This window comes from Biomphalaria glabrata, chromosome 9, assembly GCF_947242115.1.
Source record: "Biomphalaria glabrata chromosome 9, xgBioGlab47.1, whole genome shotgun sequence".
In the NCBI taxonomy this organism is placed as follows: Eukaryota; Metazoa; Mollusca; class Gastropoda; family Planorbidae; genus Biomphalaria; species Biomphalaria glabrata.
Genome location: NC_074719.1, coordinates 3,517,816 through 3,541,974, shown reverse-complemented (window position 1 = coordinate 3,541,974; position 24,159 = coordinate 3,517,816). Strand labels below are relative to the sequence as shown.

Below are 24,159 nucleotides of genomic sequence, written 5' to 3'. Positions count from 1 at the left end.
TTTTTATATGTATAATCTGTGGGCACACCAGATTTCTGTAGGTGACCGCGGGCCGCATAAAACAGTTCGGCGGGCCGCATGTGGCCCGCGGGACGAAATTTTCCCACCCCTGATCTACAATAATCAAAATACTGTTATAAACTCAAGGCAAGGGAGGCAACACAACGAATGGTAAACAATGATTTGTGTTTATTTACGGTGATTTGAGGACATAACAAACTGCAGTCTTAGTTTTCATATCATGCCTACAGGGCTCACTGTCACCGCATATGTCTTCACTTTTCTACAGGGAACGCACGACGTGAGGCGGTATGAATTGACATTTGTCACTTTTGCATTATCTCGGCAATAAACAATGATATTATAAATTAAAAGAGTCTTAATGAAATGATGTTAAAGATGCCTTTAGATCAGTGCTGTCTAGGATTTTTGACTCCACGGGAATAGCAATAGCAGGGAGCAAGACGTAGAGGAAGACCAAAAAGAACGTGGTGACGCAGTGTACTAGAGGAAGCAGAGAGGGCAAGAAAGAGCTGGGAAGTCATTAAAAACTAGCAAGTGACCGTGGAGAATGGCGTGTTTTTACTGAGGCCCAGGGGCGTACCTAGAGTGGGGAAAGTTGGGGGGAAATTTGAAAATCCACCCCTGACCCTCACTTTTTACATTAAAAATTGAATATTACGCAAAATGCAGGGGCCCCTAAAGAGTTCAGCCTCCGGGCCCCCAAATGATGTAAATTCCTAGCTACGCCCCTACTTAAACCCTATGTTCCATGAGGAACACAAAGGAAAGATGATGATGATGATGATGACGTCCTTGACAAAACCACCTGTCAAGGGATAAAAGCGGACATGGTTCGAACTCAGGTTCCTCAGGACGTGACGAAGGCATGTAGCGTATACATCACAAACAGGCATCCGGTCACTGCCATGTCATTGAGGTCACTGTCATGTCATTGAGGTCACTGTCGTGTCATTGAGGCACTGTCAGGTCATTGAGGTCACTGTCGTGTCTTTGAGGCACTGTTCGGTCATTGCGGTCACTGCCACGTCATTGAGGTCACTGTCAGGTCATTGGACCCACGTTTTTGTTTATCATCGGGATCCAATGTTTCATTTATTGCCTTTCTTTGGTATCTAATGAAGTATCGTTTCTTGCCTCTTACTATTTCCACTGACTTTTTGGATTATTGTAACCAAATGATGTAGATCTGTATTAAAAAGAGTCAGAGTTGTACCAGTCTTTTTACGAAATAAAATATATTTGTCAAATATACAACTTACAGATTAGAAACATATTTGTGAGTCTTTCATTGATCTTATCCACATAGATGTGTTATGGAAGTAACAGAGTCACTACATTGAAAAACAAAGAAATAAAAAAAAGTGACCGTGTAATTGAGCGAGGCCAAAGTTTTATTTATAAGATTGTCTTAAAACGTAGAGAACTTATCTAATTTTTTTTTACTTGTAAGCCAATCATATATTTAGACTTACATGTCAATGACATAGAGTGCGTTTGGCTACATATATATAGGTCAGGGTTTTGATTAATATAATCACATCACATTCTACAAGACTAAGACTGCTTTATTGATCACCTTATGGAAATATGTTGTGATTACAAGGACTCTTTTCTCATATAAAGACACCACAACAGAAACAGTCACATAAATACAACAGACACAACATAAAAAGTTCATTCAGCGATTACACACAGGCATCTTGGTCCTTTTCATGTTTCCTGATCAACGAGTGGCGTTGATATAGTCTGACCGAGTGAGGTACGAACGAGTTTTTGAATCGCTCTGTTCTTGTTTTGATTGATACAACTATGCTGTTGAAATGGGGTGTCATTTTTTTTTTTGGATGCCCCACACTTTGAGTGGACCATCTCAGCGAGACCAATCGATATATAAGGTCTGAACACTGACCAGCAACGTAGGCAGTCAAGCCCCAATAGCTAGTTGCCACGTCACAAGTCAGTGTTAAGAATTTTTTTTTATATAACAAATTGTCTCGTCAGGGCAGATCTTAAATAATTGTGGGCCCTAGGCGAAGTAAATTTGGTGGTCCAAAAGGAGTTAGAAAAAGAAAAACAGCCAAACAGCTAAAATGACGCAATGTATTACAAACCTAGTGTACTCCAGCAATAAACTTTGGCCACAAGTTTCTCTAATTCTGTTTTAATTATGTGTGAGGCCACCACCAATCGGAGGCCCTAGGGCTGCCTAGTTTGCCTATGCCTAAGTCCGGCTCTGATCTCAATCTCAGTGACCACAGCTTCTCCTGCATCCTAGTGCTAAACCTTTATGTGTAAAATGTTTACATAATTCATTGTTTCGGCACCTAGCTGAAGATTTGTATTATGAAACTGAGGACCTTAACATCATCTGCCTTAGAGATAGCAAGGCCTGAAAGGGGAACTTTACTTTTTTTACTTTATCTGCGTGTTAATAAGTAGTTTTACATGTTTCTACTCTCAGACCAAAAGCTGTAAGAATTTGTTAACATAGAAAAAAAAGTGTCTTTAAAAAAAAAAATAGAAAGAATTCTGAGCTTTAGTCACCTTTATGTGACAAATCAATCCACAAGTCTAAAATGTTAGATTGGATTAGCTCTCTGGAACAACCTCACAGTCTGTGGCATTTTACGTCTCGGGAGACGATTTTCCCCTTTGCAACTTCTAGTGTTACTACAGAGGCCAATCCTTGATGCACAGCTGTGATCGCAGGTTGGAAATATGTGATCACCAGGTGCTGTTGCATTTTCACCCTTCTTTCTGCTTCTGTAGTTTATGGCATCTGGAATCCGAGACCCTTCCTTTATGCTCTCTCTCCATGTAGATCTATCCAGTGCTACTTTTTCCCAGCTGCTAGTGTCAATTTTGAAGAGCTTCATGTCGCGTTTGCATACATCTGTATAATGTAAAAGTGGGCAAACAGCGGCTTTCCTGCCTTCTATTAGATCGCCATACAGAATGTCTTGTGGAAGTCGACCTACTGGCATTCTACGAACGTGGCCAAGCCAGCCAACCTCACAGTAAAAACTTATTAACAGATCGAGGATAGTCTTATACAGAAATAGTGTGCTGCTTAGGTAAAATATAGAGACATCATCGGCATGGCATCAAAGCAAGCTAAAATAATGGACTATATTCGACACTACAACTAAAGAACAGCAGACCAAGAAACATGCAAAAATTAAGCCAGAGACGAGGTATTCAAAACGAGAGCATGCTATTTGAGTTAATAGCTACATATTTATATGAAATCTGATATACTTTTAATTTTCTATTATTATTATTTCTATTATTACTCGGTAAGACTATATTAACGCCAGCCGTTGAAACGTGAAAAAGACCAAGATGCCTGTGTGACTGTGTAATCGCGGAATGAAATCTTTATGTTGTGTCTGTTCTATTTATGTGTATGTTTCAAATTGTGTTGTCTTTATATGAGAAAAGAGTCCTTGTAATCACAACAAATTTCCATATGGATCAATAAAGCAGTCTTAGTCTTAGCTTTTTTTTTTACAAATCTTATTTGGCAAAACGTATCAAAACGTACATTCGCCTATTAATTATAATTTCTTTAGTAATTTAAACATTAAAAATCGTTGAGAAAGTAACATGAAACAAGAACAACAAATTATTTTGAAAATGAAAACAAATCCAAACAAATTTTTGGCACACATTGTGTACATTTTTATTGTATTGTGTGATCTTAACCTTCTAATAAAAATTCAATAATTTAGAGTTATTTTTTTATGTCTTTGTAAACGTAGAGTCAAAAGCGTAGACATCAAAGACTTGGCTAAAACTGTCTGGTCCAGCCGGTGTCTGGTTGCTACCATCCCGATTGATACGCACGACATTCCTATCAAAACAAAATAAATACATACAATCTATTTAAAAGTCTGGTAGAAGTCGTAACCGGTAGTGTAAATTGAGACGAACTTTCAAATGACTACACAGCGGGTGTGAGTTTAAGGTTATTGTTGAAATTTAGTATATAAGGTATAGCCGATATAGGTCTGCGCAGCTGATTGTTCACTAATCACTATTTGTGACGATCTTTAGTGTGTCTCTTTTCACCCAGCCCTAATGGGTACCTAACAATAGTTGGGGAAAAGTAAAGGCGGTTGATCGTTGTGCTAGCCTCATGACACCCTTGGTCACAAAAACAGATGACCTTGACATCATCTGACCTATATAACGAATAGTCTGAAAGGGGAACTGTACTAGTACTTTACTTGAAATGTTAAACCCATGCAGCTGGAGACTGACTATTTTAGGGCTGACTATCTACCGATTTTTTTACAAAGCTTCACTCTGTCTGTGTGTCTGTGTGTCTGTCTGGTAAATGTTTGACAATTTCTTTTCTCTTCCTTTCAATTCTCGGATCAAGTTGAAACTTTGCACGATTATTCATTTACCTGACAAAACATGAAACAATAAATAAAATTAACCAATTGTTTAATAAATCATTGGTAATTAATTATTTTGTTTGATATTGAAATAGGAGAATAAATGCTACTTAAAGAGAGATGGATACATACATGGATTTTTTCCCCTTATCACTTTTATATTCTTTCGCCCCTCCCCCCTTTTTCCAATTCTCGTATGAAGTGGAAATTTTGCATAATTATTCATAGTCTATACGAACATTGAATACATTTTTTAAAAAACTAATTAGTTACAGATAACAGCTCATCCATGTCAATAGGTACATTGGACAGCAGTCCAAAATATCAGAGCCATTATAAAACAGGGGACGATAAAACGCGCTGTGCTAATGCTTAACCCTTTTTTTTTAATTCACTTTCCAAAAGATACATTGCATTAAAAAAAAACAACTAATTTTATGGTATCACAACAACACATGTAAGAACTTTGTTCAGAATTGTTCATAGTTCTCGGTTTAACTTTGCTTGTCCCTTTTCCAGCCCTAGACATACAAGCCACATCGGCTTTCATCTCAAATGAAAAGCATGATCTTCGGAGTTTTGAAGGTCGAAGATCCAAAACTATCGATAGTTCATTATGTCGATAAATCGTTCACCAGCTGACAGATCAGCCTTAAGTCCTATTGACATTAAATATGAATTTGGTATCCAATATGAAGCATAAATTTAAATACAAAAGTCGACTATTTTTTAAATTGTCATAAAAGACATTTCATAAATTTGTAAAAGAAAAAAAATACATGTATCAGTGAAAAAACAGTTGATATAAAGTTCTCTATACAAATTTGCCAGATGTAAACATTCTTATAATATATTTAAAGATGACTTTTAATAAAGCCGCTTTCACACTGTGCAGAACAAGTTCAGCCCACAGTAGTCCTATTTCTCTTTTGCAAGCCTGTGGGGGTATGGGGGATATGGGAGAGACTTTCCGTTTAAAAAAAAAACGATGCCCAGCACACACAGCTTTCAACTTACATTTTAGTCCAATCACTATAAAAGATGTATTGCGATGTCAGTGCCAGGCCGTAACATGCAGATCTGAAGTCTTTATATAACATCTTTCGTCTTGTACCATCTATGTTGACAACTTCAATGGTCTTGGTGCCAGCGTCACAGAAGTAGAGCTGCCCAGCTAGGTAGCAATACAAACACACAGAAATAATACACACACAAATATAAAAACTGACCAATCAACATTAAAGTAAAGCTGAATTTCGTTTCTTTTGTTTAAAGTCTCCTTTTACCAAAAAGTCAAGAAACACATTTGTTTGTAAAATGTTTTACATGTTTCGGATGTTCCTTCAGAATTGAAGATAATTACTTCCTAGTCCAAAACTCCCGCAGGACGACGGGGGATGGGAGCGGGCAGGGTTTGAACTCTGGACCATCGATAAATCCGAACGACAGTCCAGCGCGCAAACCGCACGACCAGCCAGCCATTTTAGAGAATAAAATCAACTATAAATAAGGCCTACATTTAGTATTCTATTAAAAGTCTGAACATAAATTACAGACACTGAGACACGGATACTATACAAAAAGCAACTAAGACTCGTAAACGTTTTCACCAAAGATGCTTGCAAACCATCATGGACATACGGTAGCAAGACCGCACTACAAACTGCGATTGTCCTTGCGAACGCCGGTATGGACAGTTACGCTGCGCAGGGCACGAATCCCGTATGGGAGACGAACGTATGCCAAAGGCAGTTTTTTGGGTGAGCTAACAGGTGGTCGACGAATCCCACGGAAACGCTTCAAAGACAAGCTTAGGCGAAAACTCGCCTTGGCTGACATAGAAGAGAGCCCCTGATGACATGCGGCCTCAGAACGAGACAGCTGGAGAAGGCCGCGGGACACACATTTGAGACCAAAAGAATATTCGCTGTCGAGAACAGACGCAAATGGCGAAAAGAAAATTTAAATCGACCACCTGAGGACAATTTTTATGCATACCCTGGTTGTGGCAAAATATGTAGGTCACAGGTGGGGCTGCGCAGCCACCCAAATACTGTATTCCTCATTAATCTTCGGACTCGAAGACAAGCCTTATTATTTTATCTAAAATTGCCTACTTCAGTAGTCTCACTGAGACCTCAATGTAAACAAAGATATGTATCCATTCGTGCACAATTTTTCTATGCACTAATGCACACAATGAACAAAATTATATTACTGAATATAAAAATATTGACATAGACCTTTTTTTTATACTCAGATTTCTGTTAGAATTTTTATAGTTGGAAGAATTTAAGTTATTGGTCAACATGCATGACGCGTTGGACATAAACATCTTTTTGAAGTAACGTCTGTGTTTTAGATCTATGGCCTCGTTCAGTTGCGAAGCGACTATGGATCATCTCATGGAAATGAGATGAATGCCTGGGCATTAGCTGTGGTCGGAACGATGTCGCCCACACATCAGTTCCCCCCACTCCACGCAGCTGATGTATCCAAAGGAACGGCAGTGCCGATCCAGTTTGGGGTCAGCGGCGTCGCAGGTTCTGCCAGAGTGTAGCACTGGGTGCTGCAAACTGCCTTAGGGTCGCCAGACAAGATTAGATAATCCCCACTATCGTCACACTTCGACAATGTCTTATCAAATTATACCAAAAAGTGTTTTCCATGCTTTTAAATAGACTGATGTTTGTGCCAGCTTTAAGAGCAAACATTGCATATCGTTAAATTGAGAGGATTATTGCTTGTCTTCTTTGGCTGTAACTAAAGCAGGCCTCGTGGCCATAACGTAATTTGTTTTAATTTACCACAATGATTATTGCTTGTCTTCTTTGGCTGATGCTAAAGCAGGCCTCGTGGCCTTAACGCAATTTGTTTACATTTACCACAATGATTATTGCTTGTCTTCTTTGGCTGTTGCTAAAGCAGGCCTCGTGGCCTTAACGCAATTTGTTTAAATTTACCACAATGATTATTGCTTGTCTTCTTTGGCTGTTGCTAAAGCAGGCCTCGTGGCCTTAACGCAATTTGTCTAAATTTACCACAATGCTCATAATATTTCCTAAGAAAAAAAAGAAAGAAAGAATTCAAAGTAAATATAAAAATAAGATGTCAATTTTGTAACAAAAAAAAAAAGTACCTACCTGCAACATCTAACGCAATGCCGTACGGGAATTGAAGATCTTCAGCAAGAATTGTTCGCCTGTTAGTACCATCGTAGTTAGCGCTTTCGATTTTCGCCTGGCTGCCGCAGTCCGTCCAATAAACGACTCTGTAAGTAGAACAGATTTTGTAAATAAATAATTTAATATCTGACCTCTTATAGTGTAGATTAAATAAGAATATGAATTATCGGGTTGCTTGAATCAGCCAGGTAAACAAATGACTTGGCAGAATTTATGTATCTAATTAACATGCGCTCCAAAATGAACACAGTGAAACGGTAGGTCGTGACTATCTTCTGTCTAATATATGTTATAGCTTTTATATAGCGCTACTTTCATGCGTGTAGCATGCTCAGAGCGCTTTGGTCCAATCTCATTTCTGGACCAGTGGAGGGGGGGGGAGGTATCTGGGAGAAGGTTTCCCGTGCTGCTTTTAGGCTCTCGAGTCGGGTGTCGAACCTCGATACCCCTTCATAGGTAGCCCATTTTGAGAGTACCTAGCCTCTTGACCACGCATCCTTAAGGAACGCCTGTAACCCTAATTTATAGCAGAAGATATAATGCTATCAACAGGCTATGATAAAAAGAAAAGGGGGGGGGGGTACATGAAAATAGTTAAAATGCTGGGATCGTGTCCATTTAACTCACTGGTGCATGACGTATAGGCCAGCCCTAGAAAAGGCTCAAAAGGTTTACAGTTTACAATATGTACATTTATCTAAACTTAACACTTAAACTTAGGTTTATTTCAAAAAATGACTTTTAACTAGTTTTCGCTTTATATAAATCTCTAGACTTGTATGATTAAATTGACACACGAATACGGGTAGGACTTATTATCTTAGTTTCTGAACGTCTGTAATTTATGAAATAAGTTTAACTTGTATCGTCAATCGATCACTTACGCAGCGTTGGTGTCTAGAGCTAGTCCTTTAGGCTGCTCTATGTTGAAGCCAACTACATTAAGATTCGAACCATCCGGTGATATGGAGACTATACGATTGTTTCCAGCATCAGTGTAGAAGATCATGTTCCGCTTGTTGTCAAAAGCCATTCCATCAATAACGCTACCTGTAAATACAGTTTTAAAAAACAATTAGCTGGCCATAGCTGTTTCATATTGCTTGCGAGTCTTCGCGCTGACTGCAGAGCTAGAGAGGAGGATCCTAGCAATTGGAATTGAGATGCTACAGAAGGATCCTAGGCATCACTTTCAAAGACCGCATCACAAACCAGGAGATTGGAGACAGGGTTACTGCAGTGATTGGATCCCATGATGACCTGCTAACTATTGTAAAAAAACGCAAGCTTAAAATAAATGGTCAGCAAAGACCTTCCTTCAGGGAACAGTACCAGGAAAAAGAAAAAGAGGCAGACAGAGAAAGCGATGGAAGGACAACATAAAAGAATGGACGGGTCTACGATTGATAGAGGTTCTAAACAAGGCAAAAGACAGGGAGGAATGGAGAAAGACGGTCGACGAGTCTTGCTTGGTGCCCCAACGGTCCAACAGACTAAGGGATAGGTAATTTTAAAAAAAAGCTATTTCATCAATTACATTATCTAGTGCTTTTTTTTGTGGAAAAAAAGTAGGTGCCGTTACTCGGTGATCTATTGCCTAACTTTTAACTACTAATAAATTAATAATAAACGTTAAAATACAAGAAAAGTAATAATTTTTTCCCAACATTGAAAAAGGTGCCGGTACGCCATACCGGTGCGTACCGTCACAAAAAGAAAAGCACTGACATCATCAATATAATATCAAAATACGTTTGCTGGCAATTAATTACACTAGAAATATAATAAAGTTTTAAATAAGAGTTCCCTTTCAGACATTGCAAACTATAGATGATGTTAAGATCATCCGTTTCTTTGGTCGAAGGTTGTCAAGCAGGGTGTCATGTGACCAGCACAGCTACCAACCGTCTTTACTTTCCCCAACTAAGGTCAGGTGCCCATTTGAGTTGGGTGGATTCATGGGTGCCCTAAAAATCCCGAATTCAAAATCCCATTTTTCTCTTCTCAGAGATTCATCAATATTGGCTGTCGATAGCCATTTCACCAATTACACTATTAATATTGTTGTAACTCCGCTCCCGAGACTCAATGATGGTGCGCATCAGAGCGCCATTCAGCACAAGTAGTGTAAGACATGTTAAGACAGGAAGAAGGACTGTTGTAGATCCGGCTGAAGTCATGGTAGTCTGAACAGTCTGGGGCTGAGTGCTGTCCTGTGTGATACTAGGAAACTGTTTGGGAGACCTGGAGCGACACTGGAAAGTGTGTCGGTGGTCTGTTCTGTGGTCTGGTATTAATTAGGACTTGTTTGTTTTGTTTGTTTAAAATGTTTTTACATGTTTCGGATGTTCCTTCAGAGTTGAAGGTAATTACTTCCTAGTCCAAACCTCCCGCAGGACGACAGGGAGCGGGCAGGGTTTGAACCCTGGACCATCGATAAATCTGAATGACAGTCCAGCGCGCAAACCGCACGACCAGGCAGCCATCCAGACCAGACTTAAGACGTTACTCTCAGTGACTTTTTAGGGGAAGACCAAGTCCAATTATTTGTTGATAGCTTATATAATAAATACATCATTTATTATTTCTCCTATCTGTTCGTTTAAATAATATCAAAATACATCTGTTATAATACACTACTCCATTCTATATCTGTATTCTTTACTACTAGTTCCACTGTCTTCATAGTCCAATCAAGGTGGTACAAATTTAGTCAAGGGAAGGAAGCTGGTCGAAAATTAAATTATAAATTCAATAATTTATGTCAGGCGAAAATTTCTCACAAAGAAATAAGATGGATACTGGATAGATAAGGTGATAGAACGTCACGTTTATAAGGCGAATGTGGTGGGTTCGATCCGGATACTGGCCAATTTTTTTGTCTCCGTATTTTTTATAGTTTTAATCAAATATTATTTACCACATTATTAACAAAATCTGGTCATATTTATTAACTGGTCAAACTACTTTTTTTTAACTGTTAATGGCGACATATATGTACTTAATACAAGAACAAGAAATACAAGAACAAGGGCAGACCTTTACGTTTTATGTAAACACTGTTTTTCTTATGTTGTTTCTGTATTGAGAATCAGGCATGAGTACGTTATATCTAAGCAAACAATTCTTTGTAAAAATTGGTACTTTTTAACAATTATGTCCATAGTGACTTCTTCACAAATATTGAACAAATACCACCACTATACGTATTGTGCATACCTGTGCAGTCTACATACAAATATATCATTTCTTACTACCCTGCAGACGTTTACAAACTGTACAGATCTTCTTCTTCTGTTGTTCTAATATTGAGCATCAACATAACCTCATATCTCAACAAGCTTCTACATCAAATTGTTACTAAATTAGTATTTAGTATCATTTTTTGTTTTTTACATATGTCAAAGTTTTTACTATTGTTAAAAACAATTCTCCACCACCATTGTCAATATTGCGCACGCTTGTGCAGTCTACAGAGAAATAATATATTAAAGAGGGGAAGATGAAAAATTTAAAAACGGGGGGGGGGGGGGGGAAAGGGGGAAAATATTCAAGAAAAAAAAGTATATATATATATATATATATAGAATATAAAATAACTTTCAGTACGACTCCAATTGGTCCCTGTGACCAAAAAAAAAAAGCCACAGAGAAATTGTCTCTGAACAGAAACTCCCGATATACTGACTAGTGGAAAAAAAAATGTGACTACAATGTTTAAAATCTTTTAATATCATTTAAGTTTCTACTTTCACTCTTTGATTGTTTCTATTTAATTACCTATTGTTGACATTCTCACCACATATATTTTAAGAACCTTAAATTTCAAAAATATTCATTATATGCTATTGAAAAAAAAAATAACGCCATATACAAAGCAATTTAAAACGTTAAATATTATGACAACCTAAATGTAACTATATGCATTGCTATGTTTTGCAATCATTGTACTTTAAAATGTAACTATTTAATTTGTACGCTTACTAATAAAATATGCATCTTTTTGAAAAAAAAAAAAAGATTAAAAAAAATCCCAATAAAGAGGCCAATAGCCCCAAAAAGAGGCAATGCCCAAAAAAAGAGGCAAAAGAAAAGAGGCAAAAGCCCAAGGATTCCTAGGATGTAAACAGCTCGACAGCTGAAGTCAAAAGCTAAAAAGCTGAGGTATCTTATTTTTAAAAAATAATAATACAAGAATTTAGTTCATCAGGGTGTCGTAAATAATTATTTAGTGTCTAATATACCTAATAGATTAAACTAATAAAAAAAAAGAGTTTAAGGGACTTACCTAGTTCAATGAACTAAACTTTCTATAATGATACCTAGTTCAATGAACTAAACTTTCTATAGTGATACCTAGTTCAATAAACTAATTTTTCTATATTGATACCTAGTTCAATGAACTAAACTTTCTATAGTGATACCTAGTTCAATGAACTAAACTTTCTATAGTGATACCTAGTTCAATGAACTAAACTTTCTATAGTGATACCTAGTTCAATGAACTAAACTTTCTATAGTGATACCTAGTTCAATGAACTAAACTTTCTATAGTGATACCTAGTTCAATGAACTAAACTTTCTATAGTGATACCTAGTTCAATGAACTAAACTTTCTATAATGATACCTAGTTCAATAAACTAATTTTTCTATATTGATACCTAGTTCAATGAACTAAACTTTCTATAGTGATAGCTAGTTCAATGAACTAAACTTTCTATATTGATACCTAGTTCAATGAACTAAACTTTCTATAGTGATACCTAGTTCAATGAACTAAACTTTCTATAGTGATACCTAGTTCAATGAACTAAACTTTCTATAATGATACCTAGTTCAATAAACTAATTTTTCTATATTGATACCTAGTTCAATGAACTAAACTTTCTATAGTGATAGCTAGTTCAATGAACTAAACTTTCTATATTGATACCTAGTTCAATAAACTAAACTTTCTATATTGATACCTAGTTCAATGAACTAAACTTTCTATAGTGATACCTAGTTCAATAAACTAATTTTTCTATATTGATACCTAGTTCAATGAACTAAACTTTCTATATTGATACCTAGTTCAATGAACTAAACTTTCTATATTGATACCTAGTTCAATGAACTAAACTTTCTATATTGATACCTAGTTCAATAAACTAAACTTTCTATATTGATACCTAGTTCAATGAACTAAACTTTCTATATTGATACCTAGTTCAATGAACTAAACTTTCTATAGTGATACCTAGTTCAATAAACTAATTTTTCTATATTGATACCTAGTTCAATAAACTAAACTTTCTATATTGATACCTAGTTCAATGAACTAAACTTTCTATATTGATACCTAGTTCAATGAACTAAACTTTCTATAGTGATACCTAGTTCAATAAACTAATTTTTCTATATTGATACCTAGTTCAATGAACTAAACTTTCTATATTGATACCTAGTTCAATGAACTAAACTTTCTATATTGATACCTAGTTCAATGAACTAAACTTTCTATATTGATACCTAGTTCAATAAACTAAACTTTCTATATTGATACCTAGTTCAATGAACTAAACTTTCTATATTGATACCTAGTTCAATGAACTAAACTTTCTATATTGATACCTAGTTCAATGAACTAAACTTTCTATATTGATACCTAGTTCAATGAACTAAACTTTCTATAGTGATACCTAGTTCAATAAACTAATTTTTCTATATTGATACCTAGTTCAATAAACTAAACTTTCTATATTGATACCTAGTTCAATAAACTAAACTTTCTATATTGATACCTAGTTCAATGAACTAAACTTTCTATAGTGATACCTAGTTCAATAAACTAATTTTTCTATATTGATACCTAGTTCAATAAACTAAACTTTCTATATTGATACCTAGTTCAATAAACTAAATTTTCTATATTGATACATAGTTCAATGAACTAAACTTTCTATATTGATACCTAGTTCAATGAACTAAACTTTCTATATTGATACCTAGTTCAATGAACTAAACTTTCTATAGTGATACCTAGTTCAATAAACTAATTTTTCTATATTGATACCTAGTTCAATGAACTAAACTTTCTATATTGATACCTAGTTCAATGAACTAAACTTTCTATATTGATACCTAGTTCAATGAACTAAACTTTCTATATTGATACCTAGTTCAATAAACTAAACTTTCTATATTGATACCTAGTTCAATGAACTAAACTTTCTATATTGATACCTAGTTCAATGAACTAAACTTTCTATAGTGATACCTAGTTCAATAAACTAATTTTTCTATATTGATACCTAGTTCAATAAACTAAACTTTCTATATTGATACCTAGTTCAATGAACTAAACTTTCTATATTGATACCTAGTTCAATGAACTAAACTTTCTATAGTGATACCTAGTTCAATAAACTAATTTTTCTATATTGATACCTAGTTCAATGAACTAAACTTTCTATATTGATACCTAGTTCAATGAACTAAACTTTCTATATTGATACCTAGTTCAATGAACTAAACTTTCTATATTGATACCTAGTTCAATAAACTAAACTTTCTATATTGATACCTAGTTCAATGAACTAAACTTTCTATATTGATACCTAGTTCAATGAACTAAACTTTCTATATTGATACCTAGTTCAATGAACTAAACTTTCTATATTGATACCTAGTTCAATGAACTAAACTTTCTATAGTGATACCTAGTTCAATAAACTAATTTTTCTATATTGATACCTAGTTCAATAAACTAAACTTTCTATATTGATACCTAGTTCAATAAACTAAACTTTCTATATTGATACCTAGTTCAATGAACTAAACTTTCTATAGTGATACCTAGTTCAATAAACTAATTTTTCTATATTGATACCTAGTTCAATAAACTAAACTTTCTATATTGATACCTAGTTCAATAAACTAAATTTTCTATATTGATACATAGTTCAATGAACTAAACTTTCTATATTGATACCTAGTTCAATGAACTAAACTTTCTATATTGATACCTAGTTCAATGAACTAAACTTTCTATATTGATACCTAGTTCAATGAACTAAACTTTCTATATTGATACCTAGTTCAATTAACTAAACTTTCTATATTGATACCTAGTTCAATGAACTAAACTTTCTATATTGATACCTAGTTCAATGAACTAAACTTTCTATATTGATACCTAGTTCAATGAACTAAACTTTCTATATTGATACCTAGTTCAATGAACTAAACTTTCTATATTGATACCTAGTTCAATGAACTAAACTTTCTATATTGATACCTAGTTCAATGAACTAAACTTTCTATATTGATACTCTTACTGCCATTTCAACATTTCTTAGTTTCTATTTTTTATTTTTATTCTATTTTTTTAATTGCTTTTTATCTTTGGAGTCTTAACAAAACAAATTGGATAGTGACTTATGCACCCAGCTTAGAGATGACTGCTTGGATGTGTGGTATGCGCTCTGGAGGACGTCTCAATGATCCAATGTCTGAGCCTTGTCCAACCCCTTCTCCTGAAGTCCTATGGGAGATTTGTGCTGTCATGTAATAATAATAATGGCCCACTTTTACGGTATACGGATGAATGCGAACGCGACAGGAAGCTCTTCAAGATCTATAATAGAGGCTAGGAAAAAGTGGCACTGGATATATCCACATGGAGAGAGAGTATAGAGGAAGGGTCCCGGATTGCACATTTCATACAGAACAGTAGTAGAAAGAAGGGTGAAAATGCAATGCGCCTGGTGATCACAATGCCCAACCTGTGACCCCAACTAAGAAGTTGCAAAGGGAAAAGATCGTCTCTCGAGACGTAAAATGCCACAGAATAATAATCACCAATTCTTAACCCTTAAAGTGCTGAGCTGCTTCACAACGAGTGCATACAAAATGAAATTACGATTCTGATGTTTAGAGGCTAAACTAACACACGCATCTTAAGGGTTTTAAGGAACATCCGTAACGTAAATGAAACAAAGAAAAGTCAATGCTGTATTTACCTTGAGGTGTATACCCTAATGTGGACACCCAGGCACCTCTCAGGTCAGTCTGCCGTATAACAGACGTTTGGTTTTTCACTTCAGAGAAGTATATCTGTTGTAGTGTGGGGTCAAAGGTTAAGGCTATAGGCGTGAAGTTCGTTAACTGAAGTGGTACAGTCGTATAACTGTAAAGAAACACAAGTATTTTATACAGAAATGTAGTTCGTATATTATAGATACATAGAAGTCTACTTTAAATAAATCTGTTAAATCAAAGATTCATTTTATTGCAGATAACTGAGTTACATTACAGATACATAATAATAAGACTAGTTTTCGAGTCCGTAAGATTAATGAGGAATGCAGTATTTCCCGTGGCTACGCAGCCCCAGCTGTGACCTACACATTTTGCCACATCCAGCGCAGGAATAATCATAGTCCGCCGGTGGTCGATTTAGATTTTCTTTTCGCCGTCTACGTCTGTCCTCGGCGGCGGATTTTATTTTGGTCTCAAATGTGTACATAGTAGGCCATCTTTAAATAAATCTATTAGACTAACATGCGTTTTATTGTAGATAACTAAAGTACATTATATATATATCTCTACATTAGTACTTGGCTACCTGAATGTCTCAATGTCCATTCTGACCATGACACCCTCAAAGACGTCATTGAAAAGTATAAAGTGGTCAAGCACTGGTTCTGTAGAGTTCAAAACAAGATAGATAATTATTGATATGGTTCAAGCATTATCATTATCGTCTTTTCATTGACTTTCTTAATGACTGTTCGCGTAAAGAAAACCCAGTTTTTTTTCCCCGGTCAGTGAGTAACTGAAGCGTAAAACAGTAAGCTTCGGGCAGGAGGGGCACTCTAGCCATGGATGGTTAGCCACCTAGGAGAAGGAAAACTCTGAATTCAAGCCTCCACTGCCTTGCAGCTATACCTAAACATGGGAAAGGCTTCGGGAGTCAATCCATGGGAACGAATTTAGGAAATTTAGGCACCGGATACTTAGGCACCGCATATTTACGGATATTTAGGCACTGGATATTTAGGCACCCGGAAATTTAGGCACCCGGATATTTAGGCACCCGGAAATTTAGGCACCCGGAAAATTAAGCACCCGGAAATTTAGGCACCGGATAATTAGGCACTTTTTGACAAGGCGGAAAATTAGGCACTGGATAATTAGGCACTTTTTGACAAGGCGGAAAATTAGGCACTGGATAATTAGGCACTCTTTAATTAGCGACCTTAATTTTGAAAATAATTTTTAAAAATGTTAACGTATGTTTCATCCTTAGTCTATGGGCTATCGGTGAAGTTATAATAAATAGCAACTATAACGATTCTAACTTAAGAAAAGCAGACAAAATGGGGAAAAATGACAATCATGAGAATGTGTGGAAAAAATGACATCACACGATTCAGGGGAGTGGGGGGCAGAGATGATTCTCCGCTCTTTGCTTCCCTCCATCACCACCCCCTAAGGTAAACTGGTGAGTTTTTTTTTTAAATTTTGTGATAACGTGACGTGGAGACCAATACGAGGAAAGCGCAAACATGGACGTCCTCGTATAACTTGTCGCTGCTGTTATCTTATCTTATCTTATATAATACAGACGTTACTTCAAAAAAGAAGATGATTACGTCCTACGCGTCATGCATTTAGTCATGCATGTTAACCAATGACTTAAATTCTGCCAAGTCACTGGTTTTCCTGGCTGGCTCAGGCAACCCATTCCATGCTCTAATAGCACTAGGGAATACAAAAAAACGAAAAATTTAACTCATCTCTTATAACAGTAAACAGGGAGCAGCCATCTTGCCAAGGACACCGGCTGGAAAGAGGCTGGGGACGATGCTAGTGACAGATCTCTCTAGATACAGCTTACCGCAGAACAGCGCGGGAAAATCAAATTTAATTCTCCAATCACGTTATACCAGACAGAGTCTCCACAAAAGAAAACAAAGTACATACTAATCGCGAAATTTATAAATAATTTTATATCTGAAATGGATTTTTTAAAATAGCGATACCGCTTTCAAATAATGTTTCAACCTCTAATATAAAACAAGTTAATGAATATTTACGCACTCAGTACATTATACTGCAAATACTGATTATATCAGCAAAAAAGGGCAGCAAAGATTACGACTACCAAGAAAACTGTCCTCGTTTAATGTTAGCGAAAAGGCCTTGGCTATGTTTTATCACGCTCACATCTGCAATATTTTAAGTTTCAATATCACTGCCTGGTATGGCAATCTGAGCATTAAAAATAAAAATAAACTTAATAGAATCCTAAATGCTGCTGGCAAAATCATTGGCAAAAAACAAAACCCATTTGGGCAGTTGTTTGAGACAAACATCTCTAAAAAAGCTAACAAGATCCTCGAAATAAAGAATCACCCTTTGTGTCAGGATTTTGTGATTTTACCATCACAAAAGAGATACAAGACACCGATAGCAAAAACAGACACAAACACTCTTTTGTTCCCCTGGCAATCAAATCATTAAATAAGAACAATCTGATATAAACTTTGTCACATGTAAATTATGAGTGAGTCTGGTGTGAATGTACACTTTGGTTTCTTATAGTTATAATGTTTTTTGTTTGGTGTAATGCACAAATTGTAAGACAAATTTCCTTACGGATAATAAAGATTATTATTATTATTATTATTATATAGATCTAGAAAGAAGTTGCAAAGACAAACTTAATAAAAAGTTTAGCTAAGTTCATTACCTGGCATTTCATGAGGAGGAAGGTTCTCACACTCTAAGCCTGCAGCCCCTTCGTAAGAGCAGTCATGGACTGCCCAGTTCTGTGCACTGACATTACAGAACACAATATTATCCTCTGTCCCGTTGCACTGGACACTGTCCAATGAATTTGAGCCAACTTTGTTTGATGTTGGGGGAAGTTTGGAGGCCTTTGCTAGTGACCTGGTGTTATGGAAGAACAGAATGACGTGAGTTTAATTTTGTTTTTAAGTCAATTGTATTGTTATGAAATTATTCCGCATCTTTTTTCACTTTTGTTTTTAATATACTTCAATATTTTAAATTCAAAAATTAATGTTGACTTAAATGTCGAATTCAAGAGCTGCAAGATTCTTGTTGGTTACAGTAACCAGAACAAGTAAATAATTTAAGACATGATACTTCCAGTAAACATTTAGTGCGATGCCCCGGGCTCGAATAGCACTAGGGAAGAAGGAGCATTTATACAAACTTGTCCTAGCATATGGAATGTAGTGTATGTATGTATCTTTGTGTCTTTCTGAGTATTTTATTAAATTTTGTTTTTGTATTTGAAGAATATGGTTAGATGTTTTATGCATAATTGATACTTATAAGCTTAGATTTAAAGGCTTATAATTGGAATTGTATTCAGTGCAGTAAATCTATACATTCGCTGAACCACAATTTGTTCTTCGGGTGGGGATTCAGCAGGGTTAAAAAAATGATACACTGTTTTTTTAATGTAACATTCATTAGCAATCAAGAGAAAAATAATCGCTCTTTAACTTGTATAAAGAAGTTTTGTCTTTTTATAAAAGGTATTTATTATGTTTTTCTTTATTTAAAGCCGTGGATAACAAAATCCAAGCAGTTGGATGGCTGCCTGGTCGTGCGGTTTGCGCGCTGGACTGTCGTTCGGATTTATCGATGGTCGAGGGTTCAAACCCTGCCCGCTCCCATCCCCCGTCGTCCTGCGGGAGGTTTGGACTAGGAAGTAAACTATCTTCAACTCTGAAGGAACATCCGAATTATGTAAAACATTTTACAGTTGTTCCTGAATCTTTCCATGCAGTTGAAAAGCATTATAGAGTCCAGTCAAAACACGATTGGATAGATCCTACAGACTCGTACAATGTTGATAAAAAGGTATCCTATTGATGTAGACCCACAACACATTGGACTGAGAAACTAACTCTGGTACACTATGTCGAACAAAATTGAGAGATACGCCCTAACCTACATATATTCATAATTGAGAGATATGTCCTAACCTACATATTTTCATAATTGAGAGATATGTCCTAACCTACATATATTCATAATTGAGAGATATGTCCTGACCTACATATATTCATAATTGAGAGATATGTCCTAACCTACATATTTTCATAATTGAGAGATATGTCCTAACCTACATATATTCATAATTGAGAGATATGTCCTAACCTACATATTTTCATAATTGAGAGATATGTCCTAACCTACATATATTCATAATTGAGAGATATGTCCTGACCTACATATATTCATAATTGAGAGATATGTCCTGACCTACATATTTTCATAATTGAGAGATATGTCCTGACCTACATATTTTCATAATTGAGAGATATGTCCTAACCTACATATATTCATAATTGAGAGATATGTCCTAACCTACATATATTCATAATTGAGAGATATGTCCTAACCTACATATATTCATAATTGAGAGATATGTCCTAAACTACATGTATTCTACTAACCTGTCAAAACCGAGCATGTGACAGGCCACCATGGCCTCATTATCCGTCCATTTGTCTGCACACACTGTCCCCCACTGACCATTGATGTAAATGTCCACTCGTCCCGTAGTAGAGTCCACGTCTCCGACCAGATGAAGAAAAGTTTGTTTGGGAGACAAGACTGAGGGAGACACGGTTGCTTCCCCTACGATAAACAACAACTAAATATAACTTTTTCTTTCGCATTATTAGTTTCCTATCTCCCCTCCCCCACCCCCAAACTTTAACCGTAGTAGAAATTTTAAAAGCGTTTTTCTTAACTTTTCTCTCCTAATCGACGATCCCATCGTTGATTTGACCTCATTAAATTAAATTAATATTTATTTTTATAAACTTGACTTTGTGTTATATAAAAAGAACATGCATTCTCCTTTAATTCTATACCAAATACAACATTGTTTTTGACAACAAACAACAAAGCCATTGAGGCTTTATCATAACAAGGTAGTGAAATAGTAATGAGCTAAAAGAAGAAGAACTTCGAATCGTGGAAAAAATAATAAAGGAGAGAAAGAGTTAATGAGCACGTTAATTAAATTAAGGCCGTAGTAGCTGAGTGATGAAGCGTTGTGCTGGCCACACGACACCCTTGTGAACCGTATGCCAAAGAAACAGATGAACTGTACCTAGTCCACCCTATAGATTACAAGGACTGAAAAAGGAAAATTTAATTACTTTAATTACGCTTTACGTTAATTGAATAATGGTGGCATGTACTATTACTTCAGCATAAGCTGGTCTTTAGCTAAGTGAGTAATAAACTGCTGAAGAGCAAATAATTAATACAAATTACTTTTTCTAAAACGTCAACGTCACACATTTCATTTTTTATGCTTATACAACTTAACTCTTTCTCTCCGTAATTATTTACCAAGTTCTGGTGGAATCAACGTTGGTATCGTCAGTTAGGAGAGAAAGAGTTAAGCTGCCTTTTGGTGGCCAAGTAGCTGAGTGTTAATGCGCTCGGATTCCAGACCTAGGGGTCTCGGGTTTAAGCTTTGGTAATGGCTGCTATTTTATATTTCTGGATTTTTTAGGACACCCAAGAGTTTACCAAACTTTATTGGGTGCCAGAAATATTTGGGGAAAGTTAAGGCGGTCGAAAGTTTCACTAGGTATAACGTCATGACCAGTGACATGGCAACGCGCTATTGGTCTCTAGTCTGCCCACAGGTTGCAGCGTCGCGGGTCAGTGTTCAGGACTTCTGAAACGATTGCTTACCTGACGTGTCCTTGTTATATTGATAAACTTTAATGTCTGAGAGCTGCAGAAAGCTTGGGGCTCCGAGAGATGTAAGTCCGGTGCCGTCTTTGTTCAGTCTCATTGGCATGCTGCACAGGGAAACGTGGAAATAGTTATAAACATAATTATAATGTTTTAATTAATAACTTGGTCACATAAGGTTGTCATTGCGGAGTGGTAACGGATATAAACACTCCACTACCTATAAAATGCTTCCTAAATGCATGCGTCTCAAAAGGCCTCTAACAATCAGTCCAACTTCTGGCCTTCACGTGTGGCTCAGATATTGACTCTGGCGGAACTGTTTTCTCTTACAGGAGAAGGGGCGAAGGTGAGTAACTGAAGCGTGAACCGTAAGCTTCGGGCAGGAGGGGCTCTCTAGCCATAACTGGCTACCCACCTAGGAGAAGGAAAACTCTGAATCCAAACCTCCGCTGCCCTGCAGCTATACCCAATCATGGGAACGGCTTCGGGAGAGAGCCCTGAGGAAAAATCATGAGCCGAGTCCTTTAGGCAGTTTGCAGCACTCAGCGCTACACTCGGCAAAACATGCGACGACGCTGACCCCAAACTGTTTCGGCACTTGCCATTACTTTGGATACATCAGCTGCGTGAAGCGCGAATCGGAAGTCGTGGGCGAAGTGAATAGGGTGGCCCCCATTGAGAAATAAAAAATAAGCAGTGAAAACAAAATTGTGAAATTTATTTAAAACCGTGTGTACTCTAACAATAACAACAAGTTTCACTATTTCTCTAAAAACAAAACAAAAGTTTAGAGCCGAGCGTCGGGCATATAGGCGGCTACCTAGTATGCCTATGCCTCAGTCCGGCCCTGCGTGTAGAGATGAGGAACTGCTGTGTGGGTGACAAGGTTCTCACCATAGCTAATGCCCAAACATTCATTTCCATGTGATGATGCATAGTCTATGATCCGTAGTCTATGATCCATAGTTTATGCATGATCCATAGTTTATGATCCATAGTTTATGATCCGTAGTCCATGATCCATAGTCTATTATCCATAGTTTATGACCTATAGTTTATGATCCATAGTCTATGATCCATAGTTTATGATCCATAGTTTATGACCTATAGTTTATGATCCATAGTCTATTATCCATAGTTTATGACCTATAGTTTATGATCCATAGTCTATTATCCATAGTTTATGACCTATAGTTTATGATCCATAGTCTATGATCCATAGTCTATTATCCATAGTTTATGACCTATAGTTTATGATCCATAGTCCATGATCCATAGTTTATGATCCATAGTTTATGATCCATAGTTTATGATTCATAGTTTATGATTCATAGTTTATGATCCATAGTTTATGATCCATAGTTTATGATCCATAGTTTATGATTCATAGTTTATGATTCATAGTTTATGATCCATAGTCTATGATCCATAGTTTATGATCCATAGTTTATGATCCATAGTTTATGATCCATAGTCTATGATCCATAGTTTATGATCCATAGTTTATGATCCATAGTCTATGATCCATAGTTTATGATCCATAGTTTATGATCCATAGTTTATGATTCATAGTTTATGATTCATAGTTTATGATTCATAGTTTATGATCCATAGTTTATGATCCATAGTTTATGACCCATAGTTTATGACCCATAGTTGCTTCAGACGGAATGAGGCCGTACAAAAGGAACAACGGACTAATGGAATTAAGACCAACTTACCTTCTTGCCCAGTCTGTGTAGTAGATGTTGGAATTGAGACCAACTTACCTTCTGGCCCAGTCTGTGTAGTAGATGTTGGAATTAAGACCAACTTACCTTCTGGCCCAGTCTGTGTAGTAGATGTTGGAATTAAGACCAACTTACCTTCTGGCCCAGTCTGTGTAGTAGATGTTGGAATTAAGACCAACTTACCTTCTTGCCCAGTCAGTGTAGTAGATGTTGGAATTAAGACCAACTTACCTTCTTGCCCAGTCAGTGTAGTAGATGTTGGAATTAAGACCAACTTACCTTCTTGCCCAGTCTGTGTAGTAGATGTTGGAATTGAGACCGACTTACCTTCTGGCCCAGTCTGTGTAGTAGATGTTGGAATTAAGACCAACTTACCTTCTTGCCCAGTCAGTGTAGTAGATGTTGGAATTAAGACCAACTTACCTTCTTGCCCAGTCAGTGTAGTAGATGTTGGAATTAAGACCAACTTACCTTCTTGCCCAGTCAGTGTAGTAGATGTTGGAATTAAGACCAACTTACCTTCTGGCCCAGTTTGTGTAGTAGATGTTGGAATTAAGACCAACTTACCTTCTTGCCCAGTCAGTGTAGTAGATGTTGGAATTAAGACCAACTTACCTTCTTGCCCAGTCAGTGTAGTAGATGTTGGAATTAAGACCAACTTACCTTCTTGCCCAGTCTGTGTAGTAGATGTTGGAATTGAGACCGACTTACCTTCTGGCCCAGTCTGTGTAGTAGATGTTGGAATTAAGACCAACTTACCTTCTTGCCCAGTCAGTGTAGTAGATGTTGGAATTAAGACCAACTTACCTTCTTGCCCAGTCAGTGTAGTAGATGTTGGAATTAAGACCAACTTACCTTCTTGCCCAGTCAGTGTAGTAGATGTTGGAATTAAGACCAACTTACCTTCTTGCCCAGTCAGTGTAGTAGATGTTGGAATTGAGACCGACTTACCTTCTGGCCCAGTCTGTGTAGTAGATGTTGGAATTGAGACCGACTTACCTTCTGGCCCAGTCTGTGTAGTAGATGTTGGAATTGAGACCGACTTACCTTCTGGCCCAGTCTGTGTA

At 36.5% G+C, this 24,159-nt stretch overlaps 2 protein-coding genes across 3 annotated transcripts in view; both read right to left on the bottom strand.

Moving 5' to 3' along the window:
- LOC106052688 (low-density lipoprotein receptor-related protein 4-like) overlaps positions 1-1,424 on the bottom strand; it is a 32,200-nt gene extending 30,776 nt beyond the window's left edge. Inside the window, exon 1 of the mRNA XM_056040673.1 lies at positions 1,284-1,424. Coding sequence (XP_055896648.1) covers positions 1,284-1,296 — 13 coding nt within the window. The 5' untranslated portion in view covers positions 1,297-1,424. The remainder of the gene's footprint in view (positions 1-1,283) is intronic.
- Positions 1,425-3,679: 2,255 nt separating this feature from the next.
- Positions 3,680-24,159, bottom strand: part of LOC106062861 (low-density lipoprotein receptor-related protein 4-like) — a 39,215-nt gene continuing 18,735 nt past the window's right edge. For both annotated transcript variants that reach the window (XM_056040672.1, XM_056040671.1), the window contains exons 12-20: positions 21,357-21,466; positions 20,096-20,279; positions 18,352-18,551; positions 16,222-16,300; positions 15,617-15,783; positions 8,497-8,662; positions 7,571-7,698; positions 5,445-5,601; positions 3,680-3,877 (exon numbers count right to left, since the gene is read on the bottom strand). In XM_056040672.1, the coding sequence (XP_055896647.1) occupies positions 3,766-3,877; positions 5,445-5,601; positions 7,571-7,698; positions 8,497-8,662; positions 15,617-15,783; positions 16,222-16,300; positions 18,352-18,551; positions 20,096-20,279; positions 21,357-21,466 (1,303 nt within the window). In that variant the 3' untranslated portion in view covers positions 3,680-3,765. The remainder of the gene's footprint in view (positions 3,878-5,444; positions 5,602-7,570; positions 7,699-8,496; positions 8,663-15,616; positions 15,784-16,221; positions 16,301-18,351; positions 18,552-20,095; positions 20,280-21,356; positions 21,467-24,159) is intronic.